Here is a 16,111-nt window from a genome sequence, read left to right as displayed (position 1 = left end):
CATAATTTTTGTTAGTGACGTATATTTACCAAAATATTTATTGCAAAGCCGTAAATGACATTCAAAATTAAAGGCTTAAAATGCTAACAATTCGCATACACCAACTTTGAAACAGAGTTCGTCTGAAAGATATATCGTCGAGCGCTAAAAATTCAGAGTTGATATAACATAAACGAAATGACTAATCGAGTCAAAGCATGATTTCGCAGATATAATTGAATAATATTGATTATAGTTATATAATAATTATTATTGACAATTATAATTGATAATTGAATATAATTCAATACTTTAATGTAGACATTATATCTCTATTATATACTTTTAACGTTTTTGTTTCCTGGAAAATTGTTTCTCGCTTAAGCAATGTATCTTCAGATTCATGTACTCAAACGAACGGTATATTTATTCATGCATAGTACATGCTGATGTATTTATTATATATGGCAACTATGAGAAACAGATAAACTTGCATTATTTTACTGACTTCCATGAGATATTGATAGTGAACAATAAAATGTCTATCGTATCTCATTTCTTATGTATTTATGTTAAGTTTGTATTTTTAAAAGTTATAACTGATGTTTTACAACGTCACATACCTGGAATATCGACCACGTGACATTCTTTTGGACTGGAAGATGTCGTTGTCTCGGTCATCATTCAAACTGAAAACTGCCTGCAGTAGCACTTGAACGGTGTCTATTAGCAACGCCTCTTCCACCTGTATATTTGAATAAATATGTTTTATTTGAATAAATATATTTTGCTTCGTGTGTCACATTATACGTAAGAAGAAAGGGAAACATGCAATGTTTCAATGATAAAAAGTGAAAAAAATACGTTAATTGGCTCATTAACACATTATTTTACTAGCTGGATGACGTGAAAAACAAACAACAGCTCGTTTTATTTAATGACTTTGATTATCTTTTTTTACAATGGCATTCAAATTTACAATAGCTCAGGTTGTGTTATAAAAATTTATCTCATTTATTCCCATGTATCCACTGCGTAACATAAAAAAGCTACTGCCGTTTCAGCTATTTGTAATGATGACATTGTTTTTTAATGGAAACAACCGAGACAAAGCGACGTGGTTGAAAAATGTTCTTGGCATATACACGTCTTCAAATACACATTTCTTATCATCTGTAAGCCTGTTACCATCCAGCTATTAAGCATATCATAATAGACTTTATAGACAAATATTCCACACAAGTATCAAATATATGATGAAGTAAACTTAAAAACGTTTATCTCTTAAACAAAATTCTACAATCAAAGGTAACTAAAAAATGGAGGAGCGGAACTGAGTGTATTCAATAAAATATTTTAAATCGCCAATTCGGATAACATATTTTAAAAACCTTATACTTGATTGACAGGTAAGAACATGATTTACCTTAATTTTTCCAACGTCATGAATGGGAAAGTTCCGTGCCTTGTTTATGAGCTCCGCATTCTCGGTGGAGACATTATCCACGATGCTGAAGCCGGTAATGTTAACACCTCCGTAGACAAACGTTCCTAGGTCGAGTTCATTAATTCCCTGCCAATCAGGAGAGAAAAGGAACCAACCATGTTCTTCATCGGAGTAAAACAATATTAACCCTTTGCATGCTGGGAAATTTGTCGTCTGCGTAAATGTTGTCTGCTAAATTTCTAAAATTAGCATTTTCTTCGATTTAAAAAAATCAGAATAGCAAACAGTTAAGATCCTGATGAGACGCCACGTTCTGTGGCGTCTCATATGGATCCAAACTGTTTTCAAAGGCCTTCAAAATCCGGTTCCAGCGTTCAAAGGGTTCAAATGTTCTAGCTTAGCACGTTATCGTGATTTGATACAAATTGTACTGCCTATTTAACGACTCTTATTGACATGTTGATATATTTTCCAAAGCGACAAAACTAAATGGGATGCGAAATTTGAAAAAAATCTACCAAACAAGTTTTTTTTTAAAGATACCTTTTTAATATTGGTTAATTGAAATGAATGTTGATATGTTTTATTTGATAAAGCTAATTTACTTAATATTGTCATCTTCCCCAGTTCTGAGTATGCCAGATATTTAGAAATGTACACAACATGGTATAATATATCTATTTACATCGCTATGCAAATTGCATTCATTGACTTCCCTTTTAAGTAATATGTTTTCTCAATTTGTTATTAGGACTAATCATGTTTTCTACAATGACATTTTGCAAAAACCTTTCTCGTCTCAAGTATTTGTTTAAAAGCACAACTTCGATATAAGAATATAATGAGTAGCGTGTAAGCGACTTTAATAGACTGAAATAACATAGACGTTGCATTTGAACATTGTTTTGACGGAAGACTTTCTGTTAATTACGCCGAAGATTGAAACCTGTGTGTTTAACTCTTGTAGCAATAACAAAAGACTCTATCTGTAAAAGTTAAACCATACCGTACGTAGCAGCTCCTTAATAAGGCATGCGTGAGATGTTGACAATATGTGTTGTTTTTTTTATTAATAATAATTATTTGTCTTCCTGTATTTTTAGTTCGGGATCGTATTTTATTATATGACTATTCATACACAATTAAATATTTCTCTGTAATTATTTGTGAAATGATAGACCATGTAAATAGAAACCTAAATGAATCAATTGCATAAGGCTTAATTCTTTGGCAATGCAAACCAATATAGTAAAAATTATGTGTTCTGTTACACAGCATGTCATCTGAGATGTATCCTCATAAATAGCACATCAGCTTTAAACATCATACAAGTTGACGTTAACCCTCTTATTGTGTCGTCCTCTTGTCATTATGTTTTTTTTTGAGTAATAAAGAGCCAATGCAGTTGAAATCAATAATACATACAAATAGACTTAACTTTTGTTATACTGTATGTTGGAAATTACTAATGATATTCAGGAACATTATAATTAATTCGATCGATTTCAAAATAAATGTATATAGGGTACATTTCTGTTACTGAACTTCCATGTACGTCTCCAGAATACTATCAAACAGTCCAATTTAAATTAGACGAGTCTAATTGTCCAAGGAAAATATACACTTTTACCATTTTCAATTGTATGTACTAGTCTTCTTCTACTTCTGATTCGTACTTCCTACAGTCAATTGCTGACTATTACAGGAAGGCCAATTATAGGCAGATATGAACACTGTCGAGTCCGTTTCCTGGGAAGAACCAGTACTTGGTGTCTATGGAGGAGATAGTGAGAACGCTCCCCGAGTATTGAGCGAACCGACGAACTCCCGATCGCTAGGCGGACACCTCATCCACCACACCACTGCGACCGTAAAAGTCGTTTAAAATCACACCATCGATTGAAGAAATAAGTATCAGTAGGTTTAGGATGTAAATGGATTGAAATAACATGCACAAACAACTAGGTTGTGAACGTTCTGTTTTTAAAAGAAACAAGTCGCCGTGTCCGCGATCGGGAGGTCACGGGTTCCATCCCCAATGTTGGAGCGTTATTTAGATCTCCCACTTATCCACCAAGCACTGGTTCTAGTCCCAGAAAACGGATTCGAGAGCGTTTCAAATAAGCCGAAAGCTTTCGATGCAATCGAGCTAAAATGTTTCTGTTTCGTTAGTCTGTTATACAATTGAAGTAAGTTGCAAAACAGTATTGGACCTTTATTCGAAACTGGGATCACCGGCATGGAATGGTCAATTTAAAGCATAGGCAGTATTTTAATTCAGAACCACTTACATATTATTATACCTAAATATAATCGTTATAATAATTACTTTTGTTATGTGGTGCACGCTTCCGAGATTTTCGCTTTCAAGCCTTTCGGCATCGAGTGTAATCTCATACATATATTTCATGCAGCTGTCTAATATTGTAAAAATGACTGCATAGTGTAGTATTTCTAGATGACTTGACTAAATATTTATCTTTAGCAAAGATTCACATCATGGCACGATCATTTAGCCATGAGTGTATTTTATGTAGAAGAAAACGCCATTACTTGGTGTCATATTGTATCATGTCGTATGAGATCTATTTTTATATACATGACGGTTCTATTTGAACAAAAATTTACGTAAATCAAACATTTTGAAACTTATTTTGGTAAATTTAATAACAATTCACAAAACTCGTTTCTTTTTAAATATTTTAGTATCCCAAAGGATGATGTCCCAAAAGTGAATCCTCTTGCACTATTGATTATACCCAGTTAGTGCATATTCATTGTAGTATTTCATTATTTCAAAGCGTTTTGAATACAGACAATGGATTTTGAATTTTTTTAATTAGTAAAAGGAATCATAAAGAAATAGTGTTGCGTCAATTAAGAATTTAATGGTCATAAGTATATACTTACAACTCCAAATGCAGCGAATTATATTGTATTTACTAGTATTTTGTAACAGGCATGATCAAAGTGCACTTTTTAGAATATATTGTAAAATGTATCGTTTTATTGATATTGGAAAACAGTTTGAGATTTATGCTAAAATATATCATATATAGGAATATATGTACATTCGAGTGAACATGGGGGGAACGATTTATACACACGGCATGCTACAAGGTAAGCGACATTTGTAATATTTGTTGATTTCCTCTAATTACTGTCCATAATGTAGCAACAGTTGAAGATCGTCCATTGATGTGAATGGCGGAAAATAAACCTTACGTGAAAAAAATGCGCGTTGAATCTTTGTGTGTTACTTACAAGTCCTCCTAAAATGTAGTGGTAACCATCACGGTTCATTCCGACGTCAACGATCTGAAAATACATTGATCTTACAGTACGCATGCACAAACAGCAATGATACAATGTATTAAAACAGAGAGATGGTACTCTTAGATATCACAGATTCACAGCAGTGTTTGAAGATTTCTGAATCGTTAGCAGGAATCGACATTCTCGACAATGATTAATAATCTTTAAAGTGGTAAATCACATTTTACTTGGTTTGATTTGGACATTGATTAACTTTAAGCGTTTGAATATGAGAAGCGCTTTAAATAAAAATATCATCAAAATGCGCTGTTGAGTCTGATTAAAGATTTATGTTTATTTATTTAAAATCTCTTTATTCTACGCTCTTGACATTTTCGTTTCCAACGGCCAGCTTGCACGTACATGTCATTGGTTGTGGAATATTCGTTTGCACATTTTTCGATGAAATTCTATTAAATATTAAACAAACAAATCAACGTTGTGAATGAAAACATGCTTTTGTGTAAACATGATTGAGATATATATAACAATTCGAGTACTATTCTCATCAAATGAACGCGCAGTAATGTAACAGCATAGCAAAACCCCAAATACACCATTAGCTACACGTTTTGACAATCATTTAACTTTTACTGCCCATAAAACATCTTACTCTTTATCAGATCTTTTCACCAAACAATATGGACAGTGATCTGCTTGTTTTAAATGGACATCATACAGGTTTTACTGACTTAAGTCCATAGTCTAACGGCTTTTCCTTAGACGCACATTAAGATACTAATATGGCAAAAATTGATTCTCTATGCATTAACATATCCACGGCCGGTAATCACGGGCGCCACGTCTTTTTGTGGTGCATTTCTATTTCCGAGGTGGCGTTAAGGACCAGATGTCTTGAAATTTTACGGATATTTATTCATGGTGAGTAGGTTTTATATGTTTTTTTCCAACATATTTCGCAATATTAAAAATCGGGCAATATAGTGCGATTTAGTGAATTTTTATTCATCCACAAATGTACATAAACAATTAAACATACAATCACAACCCATTTGGAATCTTTAGGACCTTTATTAGTCGCGATATGGTGAAATTTTCGAAAGCAAATTAATGTATTGTGCCTGTGCGACCAGCAAAATTCGACCAGATTGATTCGCGAACGGCATCAAACGATTGCTTTCAACATATACTAGTTGCTGCATGCACAGACACATTAACATCGTGGATATCTACTACATAATTTTGTATTTTTCCAAAAGCGATGAAGTCAAAGCCAATGAGGTGGAGCTAAGGATATGAGGGGGCGCCGATGCACGATATATGAATCATCACGCGACTTACATTTGATAGATAATGTTCGTTTTTAATAAAAAAAAATTATGTTTAACTTGAATACTTAAACCAGAATCTATATCTATACACATTCATTAAAAACAAGATGTAAATATGTCAATATATAAGTAATCAATTCCATTAAGAAGTCAATAACCTCAAAAACATATTGTACGATATTTATCCAAAATATGTAATATTCATTCAATCCAAAAACTCAATTCTCAAAATTCTCAAAATATGCTCTCTACAACAAACGTGTTGATTCAAGAACAAAATTGACGAAGTAATACAAAGATATTACTGCTTCTTGAAACGCTGAGTTTTGTCCCCTATTAAAAATCTTAATTTACTAAAAGACATAGGTCAACGAATCTTAAATAGGCTAACATATGCATTTCGTTCCTACTAATATCTGCAAAAATTAGGATAGCTTCGGCTTTAATCGTTGCCTTTTTGTTTATAATACTTAAGCTTCTGTCCAGTTTTGTAGTATATTCAATAACAGAAATTTAAAAATCTCTTCGAAACACATATTTCTACATAATAATGTAGACTTTACTTTTTTGTTATATTTCATTATATTCAAATTAAGAAAAAAAGATGGGACACTCAAATACGAAACACAAAGTATATGGTCGACATCGAAAATTAAAATTGCTCAAATAGTGCATTGGCGCCACCTCCTGTCATTAGCGTCATCTCCTTGGGATTGGCTCCATCTTGTTTGGAAAAAAACACATATTATCTATTAGATCGACAAGACGCCAATGTTACTGTGCATCGGAAAACTTAAGCATGTTCAAAGCAATTGTTTGATGTTTTTAGTGATTTAATTGGGAGGAAATATGCTGGTCATACAGGCACAATACATCGATATTGTGTTAAAATCTTTACCATGCCACAACTTAAAATGGTCATCACGTTTTCAAATGGGTTGTTATTATATGTTTCTTTTCTGTACATGCAAGGATGAATAAATCTTTGCTGAATCGCAATAAATTGCCAGATTAAAAAATAATGTAAACTATGTTAAAAAACATATAAAACTAACTCACTATGAAAAATTATCCTTGACATTTAATAACATCTTGTCATAGGCGCCACCTCGGAAGTAGCATTGGCTTATTTAAAGGGATCTTTTCACGCTTTGGTAAATTGACAAAATTGAAAAAAGTTGTTTAAGATTCGCAAATTTTCGTTTTAGTTATGATATTTGTGAGGAAACAGTAATACTGAACATTTACCATGGTCTAATATAGCCATTATATGCTTCTTTTGACGATTTTAAAACCTAAAAATTATAAAGCGTTGCAACGCGAAACGATTGAATAATTTGGAGAGTTCTGTTTTTGTCGTTAAATTTTGTGAAACTACGAAGATTGCTTATATAAGGTATAAAATATATCAAATATGTGTAATCGGCGAAATAGCTCAGTTGGCTAAAGCGTTTTTACTTCAGGACTCTGGCAGGACTCCAGGGGTCACTGGTTCGAAACCTGGTCCGGGCAATGTTCTTTTCCTTTTTTTAATTTTATTCTTGATTTTTTACTGGAGCTTTTACGATCCAATGTTTACATTAATCGATATAAAGCATTTAATGAATAAGTTAAAAAATGCCAAAATCTGTGAAAAGGCCCCTTTAAGGAGGTGGCTGTCGTGATTAACGGCCGTGATATAATTCACTATTTTTTTCATTTTCTAAACCGCTTTATAAGGTACAAAACTCTTTTGTCAACATTAAATGTTTAAAATCTTTTCCATGTAAGACACGAACCGAACCATTAAAAAATAACAGATATATGACTCGATTAAATGGTAAAACCGTATAACACTCGCAGAAAACATTTTCTCTACATTGATGTTTTTATTGTTTTTCAAAGGAAGGATTAAACCCACCTGATGAAGAATGTCTTCGTACGCAGAACTTGATGAAAAATCCAGCACGATTCTGATTGGTCCCTCGTCCCTGTCTATTTTGCGGAGGATGTCATAGCAGTTCGAGGTATTGCTTACTCGTCGGGCGCGTATTACAGGCGTGTAGTAGGCGCCTTGCTCGAAATTGTCATAAAGACGCTGGAGTCGTTGTAACCCTTTAATAATGTAAAGAAAGATTAACAAAAATTTGTGTATTCAAATGTCAAATTTTTATAAATATAAAGTCCAAAAAAAGATCATTGCAGTTGAAAACAAAAGGAAAATTTATAGTTGACGTATTATTACGTGAATGCAGACAAATGCAAGACAATTACACGTTCAACACAGTATTATTATTCGTACAAAGTGATTACATTCAAGTTCTCGGAAAAATTGAAAAACATATGAATATTCAAATAAGATGTAGATTTCATATCTATTAAAGGGATCTTTTCACGGTTTGGTAAATTGACAAAATTGAAAAAAGTTATTTCAGATTCGCAAATTTTCGGTTTAGTTGTGATATTTGCGAGGAAACAGTATTACTGAACATTTGCCATGGTCTAATATTGCCATTATATGCATCTTTTTGTAACCGGTTTAACTTTAACTAGTTGGGTGTAACCCCTAATAGATTATAATGAGGGTATATAAGCAAGCGTATCATTCAGCACGATTTGCCATCGGGACATACGGGACGGACCTGGGCCTGACATACACCCAAGAACATCGAGGGGGTGGCTTTAAAGAGGGACCCCGGGACAGCGGTACTCAGTACGCTCAACGCACTGGGGAAACTGTCTCGGGGATGAAGACGACAGCCGGTGACAGCGAGAGGGGCCATAAAGGCAGAGCTGCTTGCTTGCACTCCTTTGGTGGAGCTGCGCACAGACAAGAATTTGTCTTTGAATTGTCAACTACCAGTGCACATTAAGGTCTCATTGGCCACCGTGCACTGGTATATTTGGATCTAAATTATATCTTTGGCGAATACCCGGGAAGCCGGGGTAAATTTGACCTACTTTGGCTCAAAATTAATCTTTTTCCCCTGAAAGGTCACAGGGGCAGGTCGGACCATAAAGACCTCGTGAAGGGGCCGGTAGGACCTGAAAATAAACTCTGATTTAAAAAAAAAAACAAAAAAAAAACAAAAAACCTAGGGTGAGTCCATTTGAGTATTCCATGCCAAGATTTTCAAGTTATCCAGAAACAGGGACCTACCATTTCCCCAAACTTTCAGCATTTTCTGGAGAAGGCAACAAAGGGGAAGCAACCTGGGATGCCTTTAGATACGAAATACATGCACTGTTGACAGAGGGAACATTTACAGAGAAGCAAATTATGCTGGGACTAAGAAGATCAATGAAAGGTACAGCAGGTGATATTTTACGCAGATTAGGACCAGGTGCATCTCTACACGAAGTGCTGAAGAAGCTCGAGAGCACTTATGGTAACATAGAGTCCCAAGAGTCTGTGATGCGAAAATTCTACTCATGTACTCAAGGCGCAGAAGAAGTGACTGCATATGCTTAAAGACTAGAAGATCTCTTTGCCCGAGCCATAGAATTGAAGGCAATCAAGCGAGGAAATGATGAGATCCTGAAACAAGTTCTATTTCAAGGGCTGAAGTTAGACTTGAAACACATCGCCCAATACAAGTATGACACGATTGAGGATTACGACAGATTCAAGATTGAGTTAAGAAGACTAGAAAAAGACCTTCAAATGACAGACAAGAAAAGGACCTGCAATGTTGCCCAGAAGCCAGAAAAAGAAGAAAAGTCAGAAATCAATGAATTAAAGGCCATGGTTCATGAGTTAAATAGGAAGATAGAAGACCTTCAGAAAGGAAACAACAATCCCAACTACTATGTAGGCAGAGGTATAAGAAGAGGCAGATTTCAACAACCACCACTACAAAGAGGAGGAAGAGGGATGTATAGACCTTCCAGACCACTGGGTAGTAACAATTTTAGAGGACCATGTTATGCATGCGGTGATCGGGGTCATTTTGCGAGAGACTGTCCCAATGATATGCAGAAGGGAAAATACGGAAACAGAAATTTAAAAGAGTAAGTGCTCTTATTGAGGGATCGAATGCGGGCACTTCATCTAAAGATCCCAAATTAGTAGGAGAATCCAACGAAGCAAGCATATCCATCAACAACATTGAAACCCAAGCACTATTGGATACAGGCAGCTGTGTTAGTGTGATTTCCAACTCATTCTACACCAATAACTTTAATGATATCAAGTTACAGCCTCTGACAGAAATGTTACATGTGGAATGTGCTGATGGACAGATATTGCCCTACTTAGGTTTCATTGAAGCAGATTTAACAGTTAAAGGTATTCCAAAGTCTGAAAATCAACCACGTTTATTTTTGATTGTACCGGATACAGCTTATTCTGCACGAACACCTGTTATTTTAGGAACTAATGTATTATCTGAACTTTTAAATAAATGTAAAGGAAATTTAGGAGAAAGGTTCTTACAGAAGGCAGATATGCATGTACCATGGTATCTATGTTTTAGAAGCATAGTACTCAGAGAGAAGAAATTAAAACAGAACAACAACTGTATAGCTATCGTCAGAAACGGAGTGCCACACCAAGTGATAATAAAACCAAATGAAACAGTGACAGTACAAGCCTACACAGACAAAGAAATGGATTATCCAGTCGCATCAGCTCTCATTCAGGAAAGTACAGAGAGTAATCTACCCAGTACTGTAGAAGTCAGTCCAGCATTAGTTATGTCTGGGAAGAAGAGTTTAACCGTCACATTGACCAATCTATCTACCAACACAGTATGTTTGGCACCGAAGGCTATACTATGTGAACTACAACCAGTAGAAGTCACAGCAGAAGTACTTGACAGATTAGAGGAAGAAAATCTAGACATCAAAAGAAAGAATATAGTAAAGGAACTCAGCATTGATGAAGATAACATTTTAGATTCTGAACAAAAACGAGCCTTATCTGATCTGTTAATGAAACACAGGAGCATTTTCTCTACAAGCGACACAGATATTGGAAATTGTACATCAATCAAACACAGAATAGATTTGCATGATGAAAGGCCATTTAAGCAGAGACACAGAAGAATTCCCCCTGGAATGATCAATGAAGTAAGACAACATATAGAACAACTACTAGCCTGCAACATCATTAGACCATCTAAATCTCCCTTTTCATCCAACATAGTCCTTGTAAGAAAGAAGAATGGAAAACTGAGACTTTGTGTGGACTACCGTATGTTAAATGACAGAACCATCAAAGATTCATTTGCCTTACCAAGAACAGAAGAAATTTTTGACTGCTTAGAAGGGGCCAAGTACTTTACAACCCTCGATATGAAAGCAGGATATCACCAAGTGGAAATTCTAGAAGAACACAAGGAACGCACCGGATTTACAGTGGGGCCACTCGGTTTCTTTGAATTTAATCAGATGGCTTTTGGGTTATGCAATAGTCCCGCTACTTATCAAAGACTAATGCAGGAGTGTTTAGGTGATTTTAATATGAAAATTTGTGTTATTTTTTTAGATGACCTGATTATTTTCAGCCGCACCGTGTCTGAACATTTAGAACGGTTAGAATTAGTTCTTTCTAGATTGCAGGAGTGTAACTTGAAACTGTGTCCTGAAAAATGTCAATTTTTTAAACAACGTGTTAACTTTTTAGGTCACATTGTGAGCAACGAAGGCATAGAAACTGATCCCGAGAAGATTGAGAAGATACGAAATTGGCCAAAACCTCAAAACCCTAGTGAACTTCATTCTTTCTTAGCATTTGCAGGTTACTACAGGCGATTTATAAAAGATTTCAGTAAAATTACAAAACCTCTCTCAGAATTAATTCCACACCCCACAGGCAAGAAAGCACAACAGAAGAAAGATGCCAAAGAATGGACATGGACAGAAGAAAACCAGCAGATCTTTGATAAATTGAAAATAATTCTTACATCTCCACCTATTTTAGCTTATCCTGACTTCCAGAAACCCTTTGAACTTCATACAGATGCATCAACACAAGGACTAGGAGCAGTTTTATACCAACAACAAGATGACAAAAGGAAGAGAGTGATAGCATATGCCAGCCGACAACTAACAAAGTCAGAAAAGAATTATTCCGCATTTAAACTAGAATTTTTAGCGTTGAAGTGGGCCATTACGGAGAAATTTTCAGAATATTTATCACATAGTCATTTTACAGTGTACACTGATAATAATCCACTAACTTATGTTTTATCTTCAGCTAAATTAGATGCCACAGGTCAAAGATGGGCAGCAGCAATTGGAGAGTATAATTTTGATATTTTTTACAGACCAGGCGTACAAAACACAGATGCTGATGCTTTAAGTAGATACCCACCAGGAAAAGTTTCAGACTCGAACAATCATGTAGTACTAGATAACAATGTGGTTAAAGTTATATGCAATTCTCTTCAAAGTATTGAATGTTATTTTGAGACGTTACCTTGTTTATCTTTAAATGTAGTAGACATAGCGGACAATTTTGGACAACCTTTGGCACAGATAGAAATGCGTGAAATTCGGAGAGCACAGAGATCTGACCCTATTGTTGACAAATGGAGAAGAGCAGTTATTGACAAGAGCCTACCACAACAAATACATAGTAAGCAAGACATTAACATGAAGAAGAACTTTGCTAACTTGAAGATCAAGAGAGGTATTTTGTTTAGAGATATTCAAGATCAAGGTACACATATTGAACAATTAGTGATCCCTGAAGTTTATAAAAGTGATATTTTGAAAGGTCTTCATACAGACGTAGGACATCCGGGAAAGGAACGAACGATGAAACTGATACGAGAGCGATTTTTTTGGCCAGGAATGTCTTCAGAAGTAGAGCAATACGTGTCTAAGTGTGACAGATGTTTACGAAGGAAAACAGCAACTAACACAAGAGCACCTCTGGTAAATGTACACACAACCTACCCACTAGAGCTTGTTTGTTTTGACTATCTCTCATTAGAACCAGCAAAAGGAGGATTCAACAGCATATTAGTTATTACAGATCACTTTACCAAGTACGCACTAGCTATTCCGACCAGAAACCAGACAGCCAAGACGACAGCAGAAGCTTTCTACAACAATTTTATCATTCATTACGGTATCTCAACAAGACTCCATTCTGATCAAGGCGCAAACTTTGAATCTGATTTAATCAAAGAACTTTGTAATATCACCAACATGAAGAAAACACATACATCTGTATACCATCCACAGGGAAATGCCGGACCAGAAAGGTTTAATAGAACTCTACTAGACATGCTTGGAACTTTGGAAAACGAACAGAAAAGTAACTGGCAGAAATACATTAACTCATTAGTTTATTCCTACAACTGTACGCCTCATGAATCAACAAAATTTTCACCTTTTGAATTGATGTTTGGAAGGAAGCCTAAATTACCTATTGATGCTAAATTTGAAAGATCACAAGAACAATCGTGTAATAAGACAAGTCAGGAATATATTGAAGATTTGAAAGATAGAATTAAAACGACAAGAGAAATTGTAGAAAGGTATATTTCAAAGGCAAAGGAAAAGCAGAAACATTCATATGACCTTAAAGTAAGAGGAGCCAATGTTGAAGTAGGAGATCATGTCCTGGTGAAGATAATGGCTCATGGTGAAGGAAAACAAACTTGCAGACAAATATGAAGAAGAACTATATATCATAACAGAACAACCGCATGAAAACATCCCGGTATTCAGGCTTAAAGGTGTAGAAAGTGGTACACAGAAAACTTTACACAGGAATCATATATTTCCAGTGAAGGCTCGGGAAGATGTGGACAGAGAGAGTATACACGAGGTCATAGAGCAAGCGGGAATTTCTAAAGCAATAGGAAAGGATGCATCCGGAGTTGGATTAATGAAGGAAGAAAATGAACCGTCCGAGAGTGACAGTTCCGATGAGGATTGTACGAGTTTTATACATGTTCCTAGAACAAGTATTTGTGGGGACGCCCACAGACATGAGGAGAAGATTATTAACAGACGAATGGACTCGAGTGATGTTGTACATACTCGGCCCATACCCGCTGGAGAAGAAGTGAGTGGAACAGAGAGGGAAGAAAACGCGATAGAAAATGACTGTCCGGCTGTAGAAGCTGGTAGGAATACGGATGAGGAAGAGGAACAAGTGGGAAGGAGTGAAAGTATCGCAGAGACTGGGAATGGATCCACAGAGCCAGGAGTAGAAACCGAACAGAACACGACTCAGGACACTGCACTGCAAGAGCAAGATTCCAACAATGCAGCGCAAAGAAAGAGAAGACAATTACCTCTACAGCCTGTTAGAAAATCTGAACGGCATAGAAAATTACCAACTAAATATGATGATTTTCATATGTTTAGTCTAGTAAACAGACCTTTTGACAATAGATTTCATGCTTTAGAAATATTAATGTCTTCAGGAATATTAAAAAGTATGGAGTGTGAAATCGCCAGAAAGATAGTTAATGCTATCATGAAGTAAATGTTTTATGAAATTTGTATAGATGTATTTTAACAATTTTTATGATTTTTAGATATTTGTGAGGACACAATTCCTTCAGAGAGGAGGAGAGATTGAATAATTGTTTGAATAATTGTTTAGGTGCTGTATTTAACAGTAATGTTATAATGTATTGTAAATTTGTTGCAGATAGACAGGTACATTGATGCTGCATCTGTATTTATTATCAAATAATTACTGATTTTTTTCGTTTTTTAGGTTTTATCTATAATTATTGTGTACATGTATATATATATAATGTTAAGTGCGAATGCTGTTGCACTTGAACTATGTTTTATATGTTGACAATGGACAAAATGAAGAATGAATATATATACGTTATGACTATGACGGGACGTCATTTTCAAAGGGGGGAAATGTGTAACCGGTTTAACTTTAACTAGTTGGGTGTAACCCCTAATAGATTATAATGAGGGTATATAAGCAAGCGTATCATTCAGCACGATTTGCGGGAAAGCAGTCATCCATATTGGTTGAAGCAGTTGTTCTTCACTTTTATTCTGTTTTCTATAAAGGTATGTTGTATTTTAACTATGTAAATTTATTAGTAATATGCTAGTCTAGATGGCCATTGAATAGTGCTTTTGTCGGTATTGTATTTATCAGTTAAATATGGTTGTTTTCATTGACCTTGGTATTGTTTATGATGGCAGCATAATTCTTTGTATTTAACAGTCATAACAAAGATCACTTTCTTTTCTGTATGCTTGCACATATGAGCTAATATTGCAGTCACAGCACTGGGCATCATCTGCATTCAAGACTGGGGTCATAAGCTGTCATAGGAGGCCAATCCACAATTGGTATGTCATGTTATTGGATGTATTATTTATCAAGTTCAGATTTATATCTTTTATTATTTTGATGATTAGCATTGGGAATGTTATGCTAGTTCGATATATTGTAAGTTGTCGATCTATTGTTAGTTTTCGTGGTATTGTGCTACAATATAGCGAGACCTTATATTGACGACCACTAGATATTATGAATAACATAGTATTTATTTATGATAACATACTTAAATGTTATTATAAGTCTGTATCAATTTATATTATTGTAGAATATTGTTATTGTTATTTCAGGGCTTTGACAACTTTGCGACGCCTTTGTGATTTCTCTGAGACGCTTAAATAAGCTGTTTATCAGTTATTTCCAGAGATTGTATTACAATTATGTAATCATTAAAAGTTATAGTGTTGAGGGAAAACTAAATTAAATGGACATGTAATGAACCCAGCTTGTGTGTTGTCTGTATATATTCATTTTTATAATATAAGGAACACAATTACAAGCCACATTTTGACGATTTAATAACCTAAAAAATATAAAGCGTTGCAACGCGAAACGATTGAATAATTTGGAGAGTTCTGTTGCTGTCGTTTAAATTTGTGCAACTACGAAGATTGCTTATATAACGTATAAAATACGCAGTCTATGTATGCTTGGCAGAATAGCTCAATTGGCTAATGCGTTTTTACTTCAGGATTCCGGGGGTCACTGGTTCGAGCCCTGATGCGGGCCAATTTTTTTTTCCTTTTTTAAATTTTATTTTTGATTTTTTACTGGAGATTTTAAAATAAAATGTTTACATTTATCAATATAAAGCATTAA

The 16,111-nt window shown here is 34.9% G+C and overlaps 1 protein-coding gene across 1 annotated transcript in view; it reads right to left on the bottom strand.

Annotated features, from left to right (window-relative positions):
- LOC127876513 (glutamate receptor 2-like) overlaps window positions 1–16,111 on the bottom strand; it is a 41,375-nt gene that overhangs the window by 10,923 nt on the left and 14,341 nt on the right. The window contains exons 4-7 of the mRNA XM_052421812.1: window positions 7,934–8,127; window positions 4,691–4,744; window positions 1,406–1,552; window positions 603–724 (exon numbers count right to left, since the gene is read on the bottom strand). Of these exons, the coding sequence (XP_052277772.1) occupies window positions 603–724; window positions 1,406–1,552; window positions 4,691–4,744; window positions 7,934–8,127 (517 nt within the window). The remainder of the gene's footprint in view (window positions 1–602; window positions 725–1,405; window positions 1,553–4,690; window positions 4,745–7,933; window positions 8,128–16,111) is intronic.

Source organism: Dreissena polymorpha, chromosome 4, assembly GCF_020536995.1.
Source record: "Dreissena polymorpha isolate Duluth1 chromosome 4, UMN_Dpol_1.0, whole genome shotgun sequence".
Classification (NCBI taxonomy): domain Eukaryota; kingdom Metazoa; phylum Mollusca; class Bivalvia; order Myida; family Dreissenidae; genus Dreissena; species Dreissena polymorpha.
This window is presented reverse-complemented; position numbering and strand designations above follow the sequence as displayed.